Here is a 20825-nt window from a genome sequence, read left to right as displayed (position 1 = left end):
GTATTTTTTTTACTTGATAATTGACTACAACAGTAAGCCAGTTAAACCCCAGCGCCTATTGTGACCATGCTTATTGACACTAAAACAAACAGAAGAAGCCAGCAGACTTACATGAGCAAATGTGGGCAGATCCATGCTGTAGCCAGGATTCTGCCTCATCCACTCCATCAGGCCTTTGCTGGCTGCCTCTCTGTCAATGGCCACAATCTCTGGCTGAGGGGGCGTCTGGGTGGGGGTGGGCGTGGACGAGGAGGAAGAGGGCGTGGGGGGGCCTGGGGGTCGCTCCGAGGGAGAAGGGGACGGCGAGGAGGTGGAGGATGAGACGGACGAGTGGCTGATCACTTCCACCCTGGCCTGTAGCGGAAGAGACATACACATGTGCTGGTCAGACAAGCTTTAGGCCGCAATCAGACTACAACAACATGAGCTGCAACTAGACCTGAATCAGACCTGAATCAAACGGTTTTCTGCTTCAGTGCTTCAACAATGCCTTTGAACTTCTCTCTCTGAGCTCTTACCTTATTCTTTCGCTTGTCTCTCTTTTACGACCATTCTACGACCCCAAAAATGACAGGAGCAATTTTTGAAACAAGGTCACAAAGCGCTTCAGAAAACAACATATGATGATTGCAATAAAAAAAGAGAAAAAACACAACTGATATAACTGCAATGATAAAATAATAAGTCATCAACAGCAGTGATAAAATAAAGAGAAGTTTAAATGAGTATATTGAATGAATATTTTCAGGGCACTGTAATCTGTAACTCTTGCACTCAACTACTGCGTTATTGTAAGGTGTTCTCATTAGAAAGCCTTTCCACACTTCTAAAATGTAAATAGAAAATATCCTTGCATATATTTTGAGGCTACAAGAATATGGCAAATCATATTATTTTGTAAAATACTGAGACAGAATTATGGGTCATGATTGAGTATCTTCAGGAGACAAAATTATCTTATTGTACCTCACCTTCAATAGTTTCCTTTTTTTTCATTTTTTTCAGTGCAATGTTTCTCAAAGTAGCAGCAACTACAAAATTTTATTGTGTTTTTACTGTCAAGTTACACTGGGCACATAGGGTATCAGGCACCCAGTGCAGCTCCTTTAAAAAGGGATAGTTCACCCATTTTGAATAATGATATTACTTTACTCCCCCCCAGCTCGAAGTCCACCTCAATGGCAGGAGGCTAACAGTTAGCATTTGGAGCATCCAGCCAGTATCCAGCGCTCAGTAACAATGAGAGGAAGATAGCAGCACTACTGTACCACATAATAACTACACGGAAAGAGTGAAATAATATCGAATTTTTCAAAATGAGTTGAACTACCTCTGGTCAGTTGACCAGTGGCTGACACTAGGAAAAAATGATCAAGGCATCATCACAGTAACTTGACACTGACAGCAATCAGCTATGCTGGGTTTCCACCTTAAAATGTCATTATGCTTGTTATTCTACAAAATTTAAGTAAATAAAATTTAAAAACAAACGTGACTGAAAAGGTAGATTCATAGCAATTAGTGTGGCACTGCATTTTACATAATATATACATAAAGATAAACAAAATACACAAATAAAATAACAGTCGTATGCTGCAGCACAAACAAACTTTGCATAGTTTGATGTCATGTGGTTTAAAACCCAAAGGATCCCACAGTAGCAGAAGATAATCCACATCACGGAACTATAGTAGGAATTTCATGGTTAGACTCCAGTGAAGCATTTTTCTCTCTTATGTTGGGCCTAGCCACTCCTTTCTATTTCGCTCATTTCTAGGGTTTCTGAGAATAATCCACATGGAGTTTCTCTCTTTCATTCGCACTGGAGCTGCCTGCTTCTCCACTTATATTTTGATCACATCATGCATGTTGCACATTCAAATGTTGTGCCTGGTCATCTGTGATGAAAGCACCTGGTAGACCACACCAGAACTTTCAGAGGAATTGAAAATCTAACAGATATTTTAATATTGCCAAAATACATGATTTTTAAATGTGCAAAGTGCAATAGGCATTTTTCTACTATTGCACAGCTCTAATGGGTTTTACCAGATGTACCAGATGGGTGCAGTTTGTCACATAAGAGGCTCAGAGAGTTAAGGCAATCATGAGAGAGTATTTCAGAATCAATTTAATAATTAACAGTGCTGACTGTTAAGTGAGCTGACAGCTCTTGAGCTGCCCTAATGATATAAATCCCTCACGTTTTTTACTGAGAAATTGCTGCTATTCTACAACAGTAACCTTGGCAGTAATGGTGCACCTGAAGATGAAATTAACTTTTGGCACTTCATAAATCTAAGGATATTTTTCCCCCACATTCTCAATTTTAAAGTTTCAGTTCCCGATGTAATATAGAGCAGTGTAATGCCCTTGGTGAGTACTTGGCCTCCACTTTCCATTTCCAACACATCTTTCATCTTTCAGAATGCCCTTCTCTCGCTCCTCTACCCAGCTGGGTCTCAGGATAACACTATGATCTGAGAAACTCTCCTCATTTTTCCTCTCTTGCTCCTTTTATCCATCTGTCTCTACCCTCATCCCTCTGTCCATCCTCCCTCTACCCACCTGTGTCTCAGGGAGGTGGAGCCCTCTACTCTTTGCGAACTCAGAGTAAAGTGCCTCCACATTTCTCCTCCTGCCTCTCCTCCTCCTCAGTGCATCATCTCCCCGCAGACTCCCGTTAACTATTTGTCCCGTTACTGGGTGGATGAGCCCGGCCTGCAGTATCCCTGCCATGTCGATTCCCACAGAGCCAGGTAAGGGTGCCGTGATGGGGGGTGGTGGGGGTAGTTTGTGGGCACTGCCAGTGCCAGTCCCGTGGTGGCTCTGATGATGACCAATTCCTGGTGCTACCACAGCTTCGCCTGTTCCAATGCCAGCAGTGGCAGTTATCTCTCCTGGTGGTTTGGTTAGGTCAATGGCTGTCTCTTGCCAACCATTAATCAACATGGCTCCACTACGGTGAGAGGGCGGGGCCACCACTGGCACCTTCTCCCCAGTGGAGCTGCCAGTGGCGGCAGTATGGCATGGTGTTGTTGTTTTACCAGCTAAAACCTCAGCAGCGGCTGCAGCGGCGGCTTCATAGTCATAAGGCCTCCGACCTCCTGCTCGTTTGAGCTCGGGGAGGAAAGGAGGAGCCACGAGTCTCTCCTGTAAGAGAGGCAAGGAGGTGAGGCGCCAAGCTCCGCGCCCGCATGCGCCGCCCCGCGGCTTGTACTGTCAGGGTGGACAGGGTGGGTGAGGGGTAGACAAAGAATGGGAGAGAGATGATGTTGTCGTTAAACATACATATGGACTGAGACAACACAGTGGTGACTATCAACCAGACCTGGGTAAAAACAGGAGCGCAAAACCTTCAAAGATATTCCTTTTTTTAACTGATGATCTGATTATTGATTTGTCTTCTTTTGGAACTAATGTTTACTCTTTAGAATTTGGCCCACATGCCTAATAAGTTAAATCGAGCATACGTAGAAGATTTAACTGTAAATGCAGGCCCTACGTAGTGGAATATGTAACTTAAAAACTACAAACTGTTCCCCTGTTTAGGGCACATTTAGTGTTTGTGAATCATGAATGTAAGTAGAATCAGATAATTAGTTAGGCTATAAATTGAATCTAAATAATATACAAGTGGTCAAGATTTTTCAGGTTATTCCTAAAAACAAACAAACAAACAAACAAAAAAAATTCAAATACAGACATGATCTGTGTTTACATTTCTGAAGTAAAGCAACAAGTTTTTTCTAATTTTTTTTTCTGGCCCAAGTCTGATATCAACATGTACAATATCAACAACAGACATTACAGAGACAGGAAAGAGGTTTACACAACAATGGCATGACATAAGAGGTGCCCAGTACTGCCTTACAATAGCTGGTGTATGTTTGGATTTTGACAAAACTTTTGAATAAAGCCATTGCTATTCTGTCTAAACAAGGCCATATCTGATTCAGTAAATATTTTTTTTTTAAATTGGTAATACTCTTAAGGAGCATAAAACTTCAGTAGGTGCTAAATAAGTGAAGTTGAACTTTTTAAATTCTGTTCCAGGCTGCTGCTAACAGCAGTGGTCTGACCTCAGATCTACAACAAGCCTTAATATTAATGCTATAAACTGGACACCACTTATATGAACCATGGCATGGGACAGTGGAGATAAATGCAGATGGTAAATACATTCATATGTACAACATAGGGGAGTCACTCTTATCAATTAGCAGACATGGTCTCACCTTAGGTAGTCTTGTAAGAGGGGGAGGGATTGAGAACGATAGTCCAGAGCTTGCTTGTTGGACCCTGGCCTGACCTGGGACAGAGCCTGATGCTGTAGTAGGGAGGAAGCCTGCGCGGTGGTGGTGGTGCTGGGCTAGACTGTTGGCCAGGCAGGGGTTAGCAGCCAGGGAACTGAGTGACTCATACTGCTGACTAGACGAGGGCCACTTTCCCTTCAGGATGGCATGGCAGATGCTGTCCAAGCGGTTGATGATCACCCGGTCCTAAACAGAGCGACACAACAACAATAAATTCAAATCATCCATTCAAATGCTGATGTCATTTGAATGGATGATGTCAATTGGACATGAGATTGCAAATCTTTTTTTTTCCAAACAATTGTAGATTCCTGATGCCAAAAATCATTTTATTTGCATTTTTGTCACTCTGTCGACTGCACTGCATGGTTGCGACAGGTGCCTGTTGCATGTCAAACAACACAGTATGACACTGCTTTGTGAGTCATGAGTGGAGGGCAGGCAATCCTCGGTGTTGCATCACACCCTTGATGGTTGTACCTTCATTCATACATTCATATGAACATACATTCATATGAAGACTCCCCATGCACAGAGATCCTTTACGCCTTCCTGTGTTATTCTGTTAAACGAAATCCTTTTTGTGTCTCTTGTTGCCACGGACACAAAGCAAATTCTGAAAGGATAATAAACTAAAGTAACTGCACTAATTTTAACTTGTAACTACTTTATGAACTAAAACTTTGGGTCCTGCAATCACACCAGGGATACACATGGATAGTACTGAAAATCCAAAAAAAGCCAGTGCCACTTAGTATTTAGTATTTATGTTCATAAATTCCCTTTACAATCCAGTCAAGCAACTTGTTCTATTTGCACTCATCTGTGATATTAGTTATTTATTAGATTGACTTGCTGAAGGAGTAAAATACTGAAAAAACAAATAAACAAACAAAAAATGCTTGAATTTGTCAAACAATTTCTTTTCACAATAATGCTCAACATCGAATCATGAGAGCACTAGTGATCCCCACCCATGGCCTAATCAGGGTTTTGTATTTGTGTATATGGACAAATGAAAATTTTGTGCTAACCCCCCCCCCACAGCTGTGGGCTGGATGGCATGCAAAACAAATTCAGGCAATACAATTGAGACATGTTTGCAAAGACTGATAACTGACAGTACCTTTGGCCACTCAGAAAAAGAGTAAAGTGCTTTCTCTTGCAAAAGCTGAGCAATGGTTGGCTCCCTGGTGTCATGGAGGCTGTCAGGAAGATCACACATGGAAAGTGGAACAGCAAACCTCGAGCTGCCTGCAAATCCTTCCACGAAAGACACTACAGAAGAGGTGTATAGTTTGACTTCAGTTAGTTGCTTTTTTACAGCAATACAATTTAAAATGATAAAATTCTTTCAGACACAACAAAAATTCAACAATAAAACTGCACAGCAACACAACAGTGTTCAAAGTTTGTTCTTGAAACATGCAACTGACATCATGTGTACCAAAGGTGGTTTCACTTTTTTAAGTCTAAACAGTCATACCTGGTGTTTTTGGCCTCTCCTCCTTCACCTGCCCTTTCATCTCCAGGCCCTCCGTGGTCTCTGCCAGCCCATCGGCCTGTTCTAACTTTGGGGTAAGGACAGTGCTGTCAGCTTCCAAAAGGTCCTGATTGGTCTCAGCTTTGACCTCAGGGAAAGCTGTGAGCCCAAGGCCCTCTGGTTTGGCCTCAGGTTTGATCTCAGAGCTATCTGGGTAGGCTGAGAACTCAAGACTCTCTTGTTTGGCCTCAGGTTTGATCTCTGAGCTATCTGGGTATGCTGCAAACCCTAAGCCTTCTGGTTTTGTCTCAGGTTTGAGCTCAGAACCATCTGGATAAGCAGCTAACCCTATACCTTCTTGTTTGACTTCAGGTTTGATCTCACAGCCATCTGAGTAGGCTGCAAACTGGAGAACTTCAGGTTTACTGTCCAAGTTTTCAGACTTCATGGGATGGCCCAGATCTTCAGGTTTGGTCTCCAATATTTCTGGTTTTACAGAGTAGTCTAATTGCTCTGTTTTGGTCACCAAGTTCTCTGACTTGACGGAATATGCATCAAGCTTTGTGGGTTTGACTTCAGAAGTATCAGGGTAGATGGGTAACCCTTCTTCCAAAGCCTCTGTCTTGGTCTCCTCTGTCTTGATTGACAGCTCCAATGGATCTGGTTTGTTTTCACCACAGCTGTATGGTAAAAGAGGAAACTTCACATCCTCCAGTTTGGTATCAATTTTGTCTCCAGGTAGAGTGGGAATGAGTTTGATTTCACCTGGTTTACTGTCAGAGATGTGTTCAGGTATCCTAAGATGATGAAGATTGCTGCCCTTGCTTTCTAGGTCAAGGGAGAATGCTAGAGCTCTGTGCTTAGAGTCTTCCCTGTTGTCAGGTAAGATTAGATCATCAGCTTTACCTTGACAGCTCTCCTGGTCCATGGAAAGCTCCATTTTGACTTCAGCTCCACCATGGCTCCTTGTGATGGTTTCATCAGACTTGGACGTAACTGTAGGGGATGAGTTGGAGGTGGAAGGGTGGGAGGTGTGTGTATGTCCTGTGTAAATACTCTCCAGTTCCATCTCCGGTTTGGCATCAAGTTGTTCCATGGTCTGTTCTCTGGTTTCATCACAATGATCAACCATGGGAACGTCCATGAGAGACACCTGATCCAACTGCCCCTCTGAGATCTCATCCACTTGATCTGCTAGGTCTGCTGGCTCCATTGCAACATTCTCTTTAGAATGTTCAGGAATTTCCTCCACTTCCAGAGGCCCTTCTGTTGCCTTTACCATCACAGCTTCAGCATCAAGTGAATTTTCTGTCGTCCCCTCGTCAACACTCTGATAAAAAATCAGCCCATCCACCTCTTCTGCAGGTACTTCAATACGCTCAGGACATTCAAGGCTTGCTTCCTGCTCAATCTTCCTCAGATAGGGGTGCACCTCTTGAGATAAGTCCTCCTGATGTTGCCCTTGTTCAAGGCTCACCTGGAGTTCATGAGATGGTTGATTTGAGACCCCTATCCCCTGGTCCTGTTCTCCCAGGCCCGATTCTGGCTCTATCCCATCCATCTGTGGCCCATCCATGGGCTGACTCAAAACCCCCAAACTTTGGTCTGTACCTGTGAGCATAAACCATGGTTGGGTGTAAAGCAGTGCTTGGCAAGATTAGCTTATTGTACATTCAATAAGGAGTTAGAGCAGGGGTAATCAATGTGCCATGGAGGGCCAAGCGTCTGCAGGTTTTCATTCCAATGAAAATCTACACCAGGTGACTTCACTGATTACCCCGCTTTCAAGCAGAGAGGAGGAACAAGTCAGTGAAATTACCTGGTGGAGTTTTTGGTTAGAATGAAAATCTGCAGACTCTCAGTTCTCCATGGCGCATAGTTGGCTATCCCTGAGTTAGAGAGAGCAACCAGGGCTTTGCTGACTACTGCCAGGGATCTATCAATCTCACAACACTGGATAATTTCATCTATTAAATTCACATTTTTTTAAATTATCTGAATAGATAAATGAATATGCATCCTTGTGTCTGTCAGACACAGAGATACAGAAACACTAATTCAAACCAAATGTAACCGTGAGACCACAAGGACAATCTGATATGATAAGTGACTCTGGATTTATTTGAGAGGGTGACACATCACAAATTAAGGTATCTCCTGACAAGTTTCAGCCATTTTGGTTAACTGCAAATTGGCAACAGTTATACAACCTGTGAGTCAGATAGCTATTTTAGGTTCACTCTGGAGAAAAGATTAATTTCTTACATTTTTATGCCAGGCATTTTTCATTACCCCATTTGTTTCCCAATTCACGTTCATGGTCATGGTATTAAAAAAAAAAAAAAAAAGGGTTGTGGGATACAAGCACCACTGATTATTTCTCTCTTGACTTACCTTGGTCTGTACCACATTCATCATCCTCTAGAACTTGATCCTCTGATTTTTCCAAATTCTGCTCCAAAGTCTTCCTTGACACATCTTCTCCTTCCTGTTCCTCCTTATCATCAAACGCAAACCCAGTGCCTGCTTCCTGGGCCTCTCCTTCCTCCACGGGATTGCTCAGGCCAACAGCAACATCAGAGTGGCCCAGCCTATCCTGGGGCTCGTGGGTAGTGATATCAGACAGGGAGAGAGGGTTAGGGGGGACGTAAGGCGGAGGGGGACTTGCTGACAGGTCCGTTTGATCTGCACTGGGTTCCTCACTTACTCCAATGTCCTGGAAGGAAATATCAAGACATTGTGATCAAGTTAAACACATTTAATAACCATAACCCTTTACTGTACAAACAATGGAAACCTGAAAGGAGAGTATCAATAACAACTGACAACAATTGAGTTTGAAAACCTTATAGTATTGAGGAGAGAAAAATAAGGATAAAGGAAGTTGCCACATTAACCCTGGAGAAGCTTTTGATCTGTGAATAGAGCTGCAGTTAAAGAAAGGCTTTTGTAGTAAAGCAGATGTAGCATTTATCGTACTCAACCTGTTAATTAGCTTGCTAGCTATGTTACTTATGTTACAGTCATATATTGAGCTGATGATGAGTGAAGTTGCTGGTATGGTTACCTGGAATGCTTGCTACATAGGCTGTCAATCAAATCAAGGGGTGGAAACTTCCTTTGACTGATAAACGGAGAATATCTAAACAAAAGCATGCTAATCCAAAATATCGGTGGGAGCTTTCATTCCAATCTGCTGCAGTTAGATCCAGATGCAAACACTGCAGCCATATAAATATCAAAAATTAAGACTTCCCAAACATCTCTTTAGCTGAAAAATTTTATTTAACATAACTAGGGTTGATGTATTAAGTCTCTAGGAGTGAAATTATGAATATAAACAAATTCACATTGTTTACATGGAAAACTACTTTGTTCGTCTCGAGACGAGAAGGAAAAACTTATCACACATTAAACAAAGATGTCCAAAGCAAATGCAACTACACTAGCTCAAGCCTAAGGCAACAAGTCACCACAGACTTCTTTTTGCAATCCTGGCATTTTTCCCATTATTTAACATCAAAAGCTTTCCCTGTTGCATCATTCTGACAACAATTAGAGCCATGTATGTCTTTAGTGCTAAGCACACCGGATGGTGAATATTTTAGAATGTGCTATCTTAAGCAAAACACAGCACAGCACTTCAAACAGGTTTTCAACAGTCTTGTTGCAATCCACTCAGAGAATATCTTAATCCACAGGATAGATGAGATCTCAATGTAAGTATTTTCAAGCCTGCCTTGATACATGGATAAGCTTCTGATGACTGTCAATTTTGACAATCATATTTTTGATGGATCACCCATTACAACTGTGTGTCCAGGCTACCTGGACACACAGTTGTAATTTTATCTAGGTTATCATTTGGTTTGCGTTCTTGATTGTATGTAAGGCAGTGTGGGGATGCATTCAGGAATGGATGACACAATTCATAACTCATTCAACATCAGTCTTTACCATGAATGTATTTTGGTTTACTATCTTGAGCAATCATTGATTATGTGGAAGCAGGATCAAGGGACGTTGAGGGCTCTGAACCAACCAAACAAACAAAAAATACTAGTTAAATACAGCGTTTTTACAGACCAATCTGAGAAGCTCTACGAGCCCTATAACAATGCAGGCCTAGAAGCTGAGAGAAGAAAAAAGGTTGTGGTGGACAGAAGGCTACCAGGACTGGATCACACAGAACATCTGCTGCCGGGCTCTTCTTTCCTGCAGAGAAACTGCAGAAACTGCGGAAAGACTCTTTAGTGGGCTAAAGTGATCACACCAGATGGTAGGCGACACTACCTCTGTCCCATGTTTAATCTTGGGGAATTTTTCTGCTGGTGCACATACACATGCATATGCACAAAAGGTACATGAAATAGAGTAGAAAATGTTCAACTTCAATGATTCGTGCTGCAGTGGCAGTCCAGCTGAACTAGGCTTAGTTAGTCTTGTTTCGTAATATTTTTTGTCCTAACTTAATATATGCATTCCATGACCATTTTGGCCTATTTTCCAAGTAACAGTCATACATTATTGTCACAACAGTTCCTCAAATGTTGCCAATGTATCACCACTGTGGAGGCTGTGATTCCATAGGCAAATTTTTGAGGCAACTGGGATGAGGAATATCGTCTGCAACAGGTACCTGAATTGGTGACTGATGAAATTAACAGAAAAAACTGCAGCATTAAGAAAACTCACTGTAACCAAAAGTTTTCATGTTGTTTTGTCCCTACATTTGTAACAAACTATCAACATTGATTTTGTCCAAATCACTACTTCCTGCACAATCTATGGGTAATATACAGCCACAGATTGAGAGTATGCATTCCCCACAATCTCGTACACTATTTCGTTGAGAAGACAGAAAACAAAAACCAACCTTGAAGAGCATGTAACTTGATGACAATTGCTCCACAGAATCTCCCGCTGAAGGGTGAGAGGGGGAGGATGAAGGTGGGAGGCCTAGACACTCTTCCAGAGTCCCACCTTCCTCCCCTCCTGTGTCTCCTCCCTGTGCCTCTTCATCCTCCTCCTCCAGGAAGCCAGTCTCCAGGGTGGGGGGGCCCAGAATAGGATCAGCTTCATTGAACATATGGTGAGCTGGACTGGAGTGGTCCGTACTATCCCAGGGAGCCTAAGGGAAAGGAGGGATGGAGAGACAATTGAGAGACAGAGAGACAGAAATGAACAAAGAGCACAAATTAAACATAGATACTTTGGAATTTCTGAGCCTTCATTTTTGAGGTAACAAAACAAATCAAAGGCAGTTCAAAAACCTGAAATATTTCTAACCAGTCAGGTTTACTACAGCAGCAGAATAGAGATCAAAACAAGAGGGTGTAGAACCTGTAACTGATCCAGTTCCACTGAAGGTGCCATCAGCCCAGTTTCCTCCGACGAACCCTGCTCCCCGACCAGCACATCACTCCGCAGCTTTGAGTCCAGGTCTGTTCCTCCTACTCCATACGAGTTGAGCATGCTTTGGCCTCCTGCTGCTGAATTGAATGGGAAACCATTGAGGGCGTCTTTGGAGGCCTTCCCTCCATGTAAGGGATCTGCAGACATGGTATCGTGCTGCAGTGAACCCAGCTCCAGGGTTTCATCCAGAGCAGGGCAGTCAAGAAAATCTCCTCGTGATCCAGGCACCATTCCCAGGTTCGGTGAGGCAGACTCTTGTGTCCCTACGTCCGGAGGTGGAGGGTGGAGGTGAGGGTGAGAGGAAGAAGAAGACGAGGAGGAAGGAGACGGTGCAGAGGCAGGAGCCGGATGATGATGATGGTGGTGGTGAGAGGAGTGGTGGGGGTATTCAGGAGGCTGAGGGGAGTGGCAACCTAGACCTGAGTCATACAGACAACAGTGAGGATGTGGTAGCTGCGGATGAGACGACGAAGAGGACGCAGAAGAAGAGGATGACGATATGCCTGGATGAGTCACCAAGCCTGGATGATGAGGGTGATGATGAGTTTGAAAGTGAGGAGGCTGTCCCGCAACCCCAGCTATCCCTCCATATCCCCCTGCTGCCTGGGTCTCTTTCTGGACATAGTTCCTGTGAGCCTCCAGGAAGCTCAGCTGGGGGTCGTTTAGGATGTAGTAGTCGGTGCGGCTCAAGCCATGGCGTGCCGCCCCAATGAGGAGGTCGCGGTCATGTTTACCACACTCCCACCAGACCGGGAGGTAGAGGGAGGGACGGCAAAGCTGGAGGCGGGCCGACAACAATGGATGACGTAGAACCTGGGGGAGAGAGGCACTTCAGGGAACAGCTACACACTAGGTGTAAATTCAAAAAGATCACCCTTGTAGAAAAACTATTCAGCTTTATACAAACAATAGTTTTGGTGGCACAGGAAATACAATTTTGACGGACCACTGTTAGCTGCCTCTGGAACTAACAATGGAAAACTCCTGGAAACAACATCTATATACCATGGAACTGATAATTGTCTGTGTAAAGCAAACGTTTCCCCGGGGGAAGGGAAGAGGGAGCATTTCACTCCACCCAAACGCAAGGCATCACAACACAAGAGTGCTGCTGAGTTCTGCAAAAACTAATGTAGACGACTTCATCATGGTGATAGAATACTGGTTTGAAGAAAGTTTCATGCTTATGTTAAGTTCATGTTTGTCATGGTGGAATCAATGAAATCCAATGGCTGGATAAAACGTGAGATAAAATACGACTGCTTGCTTTGGGAGTAGATTAGCAGAGACATGAAGTATGTGGCTCCTGTTTGGTTTTGGTGTCTGGGGAGGGAATTAAAAATGCTGCTCCACTGTTCAGTCTCAAGAGATACAGTGTTTCTATGCTACATGAATTCCAGGCACGTTTCACCATCTATTTTAAAAAAACAACAGCATAAACCACTGTAAAGAGCTCAACATTGAGAGAAACTCCATTCACATCTATGGAGAAGGACCTGTTGCTTGTATGAGGGCAGCATCTGCTAAGTACAGAAAAGCACTGGAGCAATGGAGCTTGAAAAGGTTCTGAGCCTTGCTCAAGAGCACTTCTGCAGGATAGATGCCGTGTAAGCCCAGTCATCTGACTGAAGAACTCACTATAACATACGTGTATTGTGGTGGTTGTTTTAACAGTAAAATGCGGTTTCCACATTCCTGTTCGTACCTGTTCTCTGATCTTGCGGAGCAGCTCAATGCGGTACAGAGTCCTAGCTGCTCTCTCCTCTGTCAGAGGCTCTACAAAAACTGCAGGGTCCACCAACCCTGGTAGAAGAAAGAGAGATTGAAGAGGTCAGAATGGTTGGAGAGAAGAATGCAAAAAAGCGTGAGGGATTTGGTAAAAGTGGGCAGGAAGAATAGACAGCAGGATAAATGGAGTGAGAGAAAGGCACTGAGGCAGAATGAGAATGCACGAAGCAAAGATGACTACGGATTTAGAGTTCATTTTTGTGCACGAGTCTCTCACTACAAGATCTCATCCTTGGAGAGAGTCTGCAATCCATCCTACACATGGAAGTGTGAACACATATCATTGATTCACTTGATGTACCCTAACCCTAACTAACCCTAACCCCTGTACCTCCTCCATACAAAGCACAAGCCTGGAAGGTCTTGTAGTCTAACTAAGTAGGAGAGTAAATACAGGGAGGAAGGCAGTGCAAATTCATGGCTTGCAATGGCATGCAATGTAGTTTGTACTTTATTATTTACTTTATGATAACTTTATTGCTGTATCACTTCAGCTAATAATGTACCTTTACATACTCCACACACAAAACCCACAAACAAGGTATAGTAGCTAAGCCTGCTTTCATCACCATTTGTAATGTAGCTCAGCAGTGTTGGGATGCTGACTAATTTTATTGTCGATTATTAGTTGGTTACTACATTGCGCATGTTTGTCATGCTGTACATGGTCCTGACATTGTTTTCTAGAGCTGAGTTCCTGAGGGGTGAGCCATCTTCCATCATTATTATCTTTGCTGAGTTATGCATTGAAAACAGTGACTGGGAAACAACAGGTTAATATACAATGGAGCAAAATGGCAGCGGCCGATGTAACACCACTGCGTCCCAAAAGTCTAGGAGGATTTCAAACTAAACCTGGCAAAGAAGAGGACTGGCTGCAATATTTGTAAAGCTGACCTTGCATATTAAGGGAGCATGTCGTTCTGCACAAACATTTGAAAAGAAGGCACGTCAGACTTGTGGATGATGCAAAATCATCCAGGTAAGATAATTAGCTTCTCAACAAGCTAATGCCAGCTATCTATAGTTAGAGTTGTATTGGTTTTTAATCTCTTCCGCCCGGGACTTCCCATCGGGGGGTTAAAAGCCCTGCACTCACCTCGCCTTAAAGTGCATTACTTCTCTAAACCCGTTCCCATTTATGTTACTAACTAAATGTTTCCAACTAAATGTTAATTTGTGCAGTTGCAAAATTCAATCCAATTGCTCAAAGCATTTCATTTGGCTGGCACTACTGTTCATTGCAAGAGTTATCAAGCTTTTATCCTATCCACTTTTGTTTGTTGTTTGGCTTTTTGATTTTATTGCTGCTTCTTTGCCTGTCCTTGGTTTACAGAGAAATTGCAAAACTTGATACTGATTTTTTTAAATATTTTCTATTAGTGGCTAAATCAGCAGCAGTTTAATTATGTATTGTCTTCATTGTTAGTTAGTAAATACTTAAAAGAACCTCCCAATAATTTTAAAAGTTTGAAGGGGACCATTTAGTAATTGTGCAATTAATTATCCTATTAGTCGACTAGTTGTTGTAATAATCGATGACTAGTCGACTATCAAAACAGTCGTTAGTTGCAGCTCTAATCTCTTTGACCATATAGTATACCTTCATCCTTTCTTGGCGGTAACCTGCAAGCTGTCCTGCACATGTTGACAAAGGAACTGAAGTATCTCTCCAGACTCTGGTCCGTCTTCCTCTCCAGTCGAGCCAGCGCTCTGAACTGAGACCAGTCAAAGGCCTTCCTCTCCGGGTCATAGACCACCCCGAATGACGACACTGTACGGTAGAAATCTGCCTGCTCTCGACGAGTCCACCTTAAACATGAGGAGGGAGAGGACAGCAAGTAAATAATGTTTTAAATATACAGGAAGTATTTGGAAACTATGTAGAAATTCTGAACTAACAAAAGCTGCTAAATAATTAATAGGATATGAATTTTACATGAGCAAAAAATGCATAAATAAAAAGTAGAAAGGGGTGTCTTCCAGACACAAACTGACACACTCACAAACACGTGAATGCTTGGACCTCATGCTCAGATTCTGAAATTGGGGTTAAAGTTACCAAAGGAGATTGTGGGTTTATTATTGGAGAAAAATAATTATAAGCATTTGATCTCTAAATATCATTTCATCATAAAGCTTAAGCATATGCACTATTGGAGAAAATGCTGAACTTGCAGAAAGCTCTATTAGTCTTCTACAGTAGAAAGTTGACTAAAGAGCTTATCTGCAAAAAAGTGTTAAGAGAAGGCAGAGGGAAATCCAAGGAAAAAAGTATGTTGAGATTAACTTGTTTAAAGAGATTATCTTGTTTTAACTTCTGTTCCTTCGCCTTAAACTGAATTTTTATAAATAAAATGTGATTGGCTGTGCTGTTGTACAGTAGTAAATATAAAAAGACTGTGATGCAATAAGTCTTGTAAAGTGATCTTTTTCTGTAACATATTTGATGTTTCACAGATTACAGGCACACACCTGCAGAAAATTCCAGGCTATTACAGAAATCCCACTTCTAGCATTGATACCTTCTCTGCCACTCCAGAAACAGAGGGTCAGGCTCCGTAGCGACCACTGAACATCGCCTCAACTCCTCCCCCAGCTGCCACGCCAATGGTCCGCCACCGTGGTGACTGTGAGCAGGCCCACCTCCTCCCATCCCCATGCCAACCAGACCATCATGAAGCAGAAAGTCGGGCCTCAGCAGTGGCTCGCGGCGCAGCGTGAAGCGCTGGTAGGCAGTGATGAGTCGCCGTAAACGGGCCGTCAAGGCGGGACCGGTGGGCCAGAGAGGCCGGCCTTGGACAACATGGAGAGACGCCACGCCAGTTCCTGTTCCTGTTGCCGTTGTTGTGGTGACCAGTGTTCCATCCTGGGTGCACAGTTCACCTGACATTTGGGAGTCTGGGTGGAGAGAGGTGACACTTTAATATGGGTCGTTATTGTCACTATTGTCAAGGTGCTGTGGCTTTTTCCCTTGCACTTCTTGGTGTTGCCGACATGTAGTGCTGGCAGTCTAGAAAAATACAATCCTATTTTATTAGTGGGTCATTTTAAGCCAAGAAGCATAACAGCAAATGCCTAAAAAAATGTAAATATCTATGATTTTGTGTTCCATATATTTATATATATACTTTCGCACACACACTTTGCCCTGTGGTTTCACTAAATCCAGGCATACTGTATACTGAATAAAAAGTCCATTTAATCTTGCGTGGACTGGAATATACCACCACCAATTCAATCAAAACAACAAATCATTAACTGAGCTGAACACTGATGTCAGAAAAAAAAATCTATTTCTCCTATGCTGTAAATTAAACTTTTTCCAAATACCCTCTTCTGATACATGCATATTTAAAATTCAATAAGAAGAGTACAAAAATATAGATAAATCATAGTTTTTACAGTTTTTTCTTTGTAATACCGCTCTCATTAACACCAGAACAATGGGTTTCAGGGTGTTGGTATCAGACTGTTAATGTCTCTTCACCTCCTCCTCCAGTATGCTATTCAACAATTAGATGGCCATTAAATGTATCCACTGAGACAGTGAGCACCATTAAAACTAATTTCACACATTTGATCACACATACCCTCAGAGCAGCAGTGTGATAAGGATAATGAAGACTGAAGCATAAGGAGGAATGGGGTTTGGATGGGAACTGGCACCTCTTGGATTGAATAGTCGGGATGTGTGGCATGGTAGCCTGACTTCATATCATGGGCGGTCTGACTCATAACACAAAAATGAAAATCACCAGTAGAAATTATATTTCCAACTTCCTTTGGGAGTTGGAAATGTTGACACGCATGGTGCAGCCACCACCCCATTTTTTAAACAGCAGTTTCTTATTTTTTTACACCATGTAAATTCAGAACAATTAGTGCTTGCTCAGACCTACAGCTTCTTCTGTGGTGTAAACTATAGTGGAAAGGTTTATTTTACTGCATGACTGATTCATATAGCTTCAAAATGTTTGCTGGACAGAATTCTAGCTACCTGTCATCCTGCTAGGTTTGAGATTTCTGGGCTGTGGCGAGTAAAAACAAATGTGACTTGAGGACATCAGCTGAGCATGACACAACTGCCTGTGTTCTTTGCTGTAATTTACCTTATCTGGTGTTCAGACCAGTTAACAGCACACGAGGCTGAACACGCTGAACATGAGCTTTTGTTCAAGCAATAGGAATGGCTGGCTTCTCACTATAGCATCCTGTCCATAAAGGACCATACCAGTGATTCTACAAGTTTAGTGTAATCTTTTCCCAAAGCGTATGAAAATGAACTTTCAGAGACTTCAAACTTTCCTCACATCAGTATTCCATCACCGTAATAAAGTCGCCCACATTAGTTTTCCTAAAAGCAGTGGTTCCATCACTAGAAAATAGTCCCGGGGATGTACTAATGCACTGATATACTGAATTTTGGGATGTACTAGCAACTATGAGGCAACAAAGTTCATTTCCAGCCCTGCTCCAATCTTAAAGTGATAGTTTTGGTTCTTAGCCACATAGTGGTATTTGCTCCTCCATACGAGTGTAATAGACCTTCCAAGTCTTACCCATCAGCTCCTTCCCTGTAATTACAAGCGCTTCACCCAGACTGTTCCTTTCCAACATGAATGAATTGTAAATGGACCACCAAATAACACGATTCTGAGTAGCAACACAAAACACATTTGTTTGGGATTCAATATCAACCCCACTTTCCAGATGTTTTGCTTGCTAATTGGTGGAACTACTTTGTCTGTGTATCACTACACAACAGTATCACCTACCAGGTGTGTCAACAAACATATAACACTGCGGGGAGCTGTTATGTAATGACACAAAAATAAAGTAGCTCCACCATGGAGCTACACATGGTGGAGCAAGTCTGCATTCTTCACATCAGGGAATGAGCTGATGGGTCAAACTCGCACTCATATGGAGGAGAAAATACCACTATATGGGTAAAATGACAAACTATCACTTTAACTTGATCTCAGTGACAGAAATACATCATGAACTGATCTCCCATCCAGGCTTTTCAAGCTTGGCCAGTTTAAATGTCAACATGGACCTCCTTATAGTTAGACTTTTGTGCTTGGGGATATTTTCTCTCATTGATTTGAATTATGTTGTCATTCCTTAAGACCGCAATGCAGTTCTCTTGGAAGAGGACCCAGACTTCCAGGAAATCATTGTACAGCTTTTTGGTGACACCAGAGTTTGAATGGCATCATTCTTATCTGGCCAAACAAACTGCAATAGATGAGTAGATGCTCCTGAGTTTTAATTAACTAAACAATGCTCTAAACATTTCCAGTGTGAATACTATCTTATACCGTGTTCATGCTATATTGGATAAAGTCTGTCTGGAAAACTTGTCGTGTAAACACTGAAGTCTTGTTTAAGTCACGTTTGTTCATATCGCTACAGAACTGTTCCAGCTAATGACACTTTAGAGCGTTTTAGAGCCTAGCGGTAAATGCTAAATCTAATGCTAGCCTGTTGGACTGGACTGACTGGACTGAATAAATTCGTATAAAACAGTAGAGAAGCTTGCATAGATTGTAAAGGGACCATTACTGGCGATACTTCCATGATAAACTCCATGCTTGTCAACATCTTCTGTGTTGATGACATTGGTCAGCAAAGAGGAAAAAATGCAGTTTCCAAGTAGTAATTACAACTAGAGAAAGGAGGATGAAGTTTTTTTTTTTTTTTTTTTTTTTTTTTTTTACGAGTAAGAAGCTCACATTTATGGGAATAATGATATGATGTTAGTGTAGTTTTAGTGTACAGCTGGAACTGGATGCAGACATGACTGAGACACTGAGCAGGGCCCATTGCTTTGAATTTCATTTATTCACAGCACAACAGTCAACAGCCTTTCTAGTGTTTACAGGTGACCCTGTTCCTAAAGTCAGTCTTTTTCCCTGTGCGTTTTTGTGTGTTGCTTTATCCTACATGTAGAGTAACTTCTTAAAACTGTTAAATTAGGTATAATTCCACAACAAAAACAGGCTGAGGACAGAGGATGGACAGACATCCTGAATGTTTATTTGACAAATGACGACGAATTAGATGATAACTTGGTTGCATTCTTTCTATTGAGAAATGCCCTATGTGTCTCACCTGGACCTGTGCTGTCAGGCTTGTCTGAGGTATCAGTGCTGGAGCAAGTCTCCTCTCCCTGTAAAATGCAGACATACACGCAATTACCAAATGACACACATCACAAGTCATCAGAAAGCAACATTTTTCATGCCATGTCTAAAAGTACATGTTATAAACTTTTTCCTTCTAGAAATCTAGAACAATGTGGATTCTAGAAATATGGACACACAAACTGCACTTTACTTTCTGCAAACAGACATTTTATCAGAATGCTAACACACTGCAACTACAATATTAAATTTTTTTTTTTTTACACAAATAAAACAGGGTGGTATATAATTACAAAGTCGAATCAAATTACAAAGTCCAATAACAAAGAAAATCATTTTACGGCTGGTGGCACCTTGAAGGAGATTACGTGTTGGATCCTGTGTGTCTGTCTGCGGCTAATGACGCAAACTACTAGGCCTGGTTGTGGTGGTTCAAAACCTTTGCAAAACATTTGTTTTTGCTACTTCTTCTCTCTCTTTTGATTCACTGTCTAGCTCACTTGACCACCACTGCTGTTTTTTCTCTTCTCTCTGTTTTTTTTTTTTTAATCCTATTATGGCCGTGTTCGCTCTGATCATGGGCAAGTTCACACACAGCCGAAAAGAAAGTCAACAGAACACATAACAGACACCCGGGAGGTGGGGGGGGGGGACTCTGTAAAAAGTGTCAGAGCAGGGGTTATATTTCTTAACGTGATGCTTGAGAGCTGTTTTAAAAAAAAAATAAAGTTTTATGAAACAGTCGTCACTGTTTCATATGTCAGCAGACTATTTGCCTAACCCTCGTGAGTCTTGAGTGTGTGTGTGTGTGTGTGTGTGTAAGAAAGAGAGAGACCATTGGTAGTAATTTTGAATTGTGCGTATTTAATTTAAGATCCCGACTGGTATAATGTGTGTAATAAAGTTAAACAGATAGAGAGAGAGCAAGACACAGCTAAACTCAAGAGGTTTTGGCAGTTTTACGGTACGCTTTCTATACTGTACTGTATTAAATTTGAACCATACAGTAATTTAATTTATAATTTGATAAGCGTTTGACAATTCAACTGGCTGCTGAGTCTCTCCCAAGTTTTGCTCAGCACATAGGCAAGCCTGTAGTCTGGAAAAAGGGAGATACATCTGGTGGAGATCTGAATTTTACTGAGTGCACTGGTATAGGGTACTTACTATGATGTAACTCTAAATAAAGCGCATTAACTTATATGGCATGTATACCATTCAAACTCAAGCTGCCGTTCGTTTAACTTCTGCATGTGGAAAGAGAGAGAGAGAGAGAGAGAGAGAAAGCAAGAGAGAGAGAGAGAGAGAGAGAGAGAGAGAGAGAGAGAGAGAGAGAGAGCGCCAGGAAAAGACAAAAAGATAAAGAAACAGCATCTTTTAAAATGCTGATGTGTAGTCTCAGGAGAGCTTTCTCTCACCTTGCTGCTCTCATCTCTATCCTCCCCTCCATCGGGTTTACTGTCTGGGTCGTCCTTCGCCTCCTCGCTTTTACACACACTGACAGGAAGATACAGCAGACAAGAGAGGAAAAGCTTTAAAAACACAGAAACATAACAGACAACACCATGTTGGATTCTCTCGATGTTTGACTGGGGGGACTGCATGTCAGGATGTAGTTCAATATAAGGCAAATGCAATAGAGGAAAAGAGAAAAGCTATATCAACACTGAA

General features: G+C 42.1%; 1 protein-coding gene across 7 annotated transcripts in view; it reads right to left on the bottom strand.

The window, feature by feature from the left end:
• Positions 1-20825, bottom strand: part of chd6 (chromodomain helicase DNA binding protein 6) — a 142633-nt gene that overhangs the window by 7415 nt on the left and 114393 nt on the right. For all 7 annotated transcript variants that reach the window (XM_030051043.1, XM_030051046.1, XM_030051044.1 and 4 more), the window contains 13 exons: positions 20573-20651; positions 19123-19180; positions 15528-15903; positions 14606-14814; positions 12920-13017; positions 11143-12027; positions 10676-10930; positions 8194-8515; positions 5803-7410; positions 5443-5594; positions 4239-4502; positions 2569-3219; positions 112-354 (listed from right to left, as the gene is read on the bottom strand). In XM_030051043.1, coding sequence (XP_029906903.1) covers positions 112-354; positions 2569-3219; positions 4239-4502; positions 5443-5594; positions 5803-7410; positions 8194-8515; positions 10676-10930; positions 11143-12027; positions 12920-13017; positions 14606-14814; positions 15528-15903; positions 19123-19180; positions 20573-20651 — 5200 coding nt within the window. The remainder of the gene's footprint in view (positions 1-111; positions 355-2568; positions 3220-4238; positions 4503-5442; positions 5595-5802; positions 7411-8193; positions 8516-10675; positions 10931-11142; positions 12028-12919; positions 13018-14605; positions 14815-15527; positions 15904-19122; positions 19181-20572; positions 20652-20825) is intronic.

The sequence above is a fragment of the Myripristis murdjan genome, chromosome 5, assembly GCF_902150065.1.
Source record: "Myripristis murdjan chromosome 5, fMyrMur1.1, whole genome shotgun sequence".
Lineage (NCBI taxonomy): Eukaryota > Metazoa > Chordata > Actinopteri > Holocentriformes > Holocentridae > Myripristis > Myripristis murdjan.
Note: the sequence above shows the minus strand (reverse complement) of the source record. Positions and strands in the feature narration are given on the sequence as shown.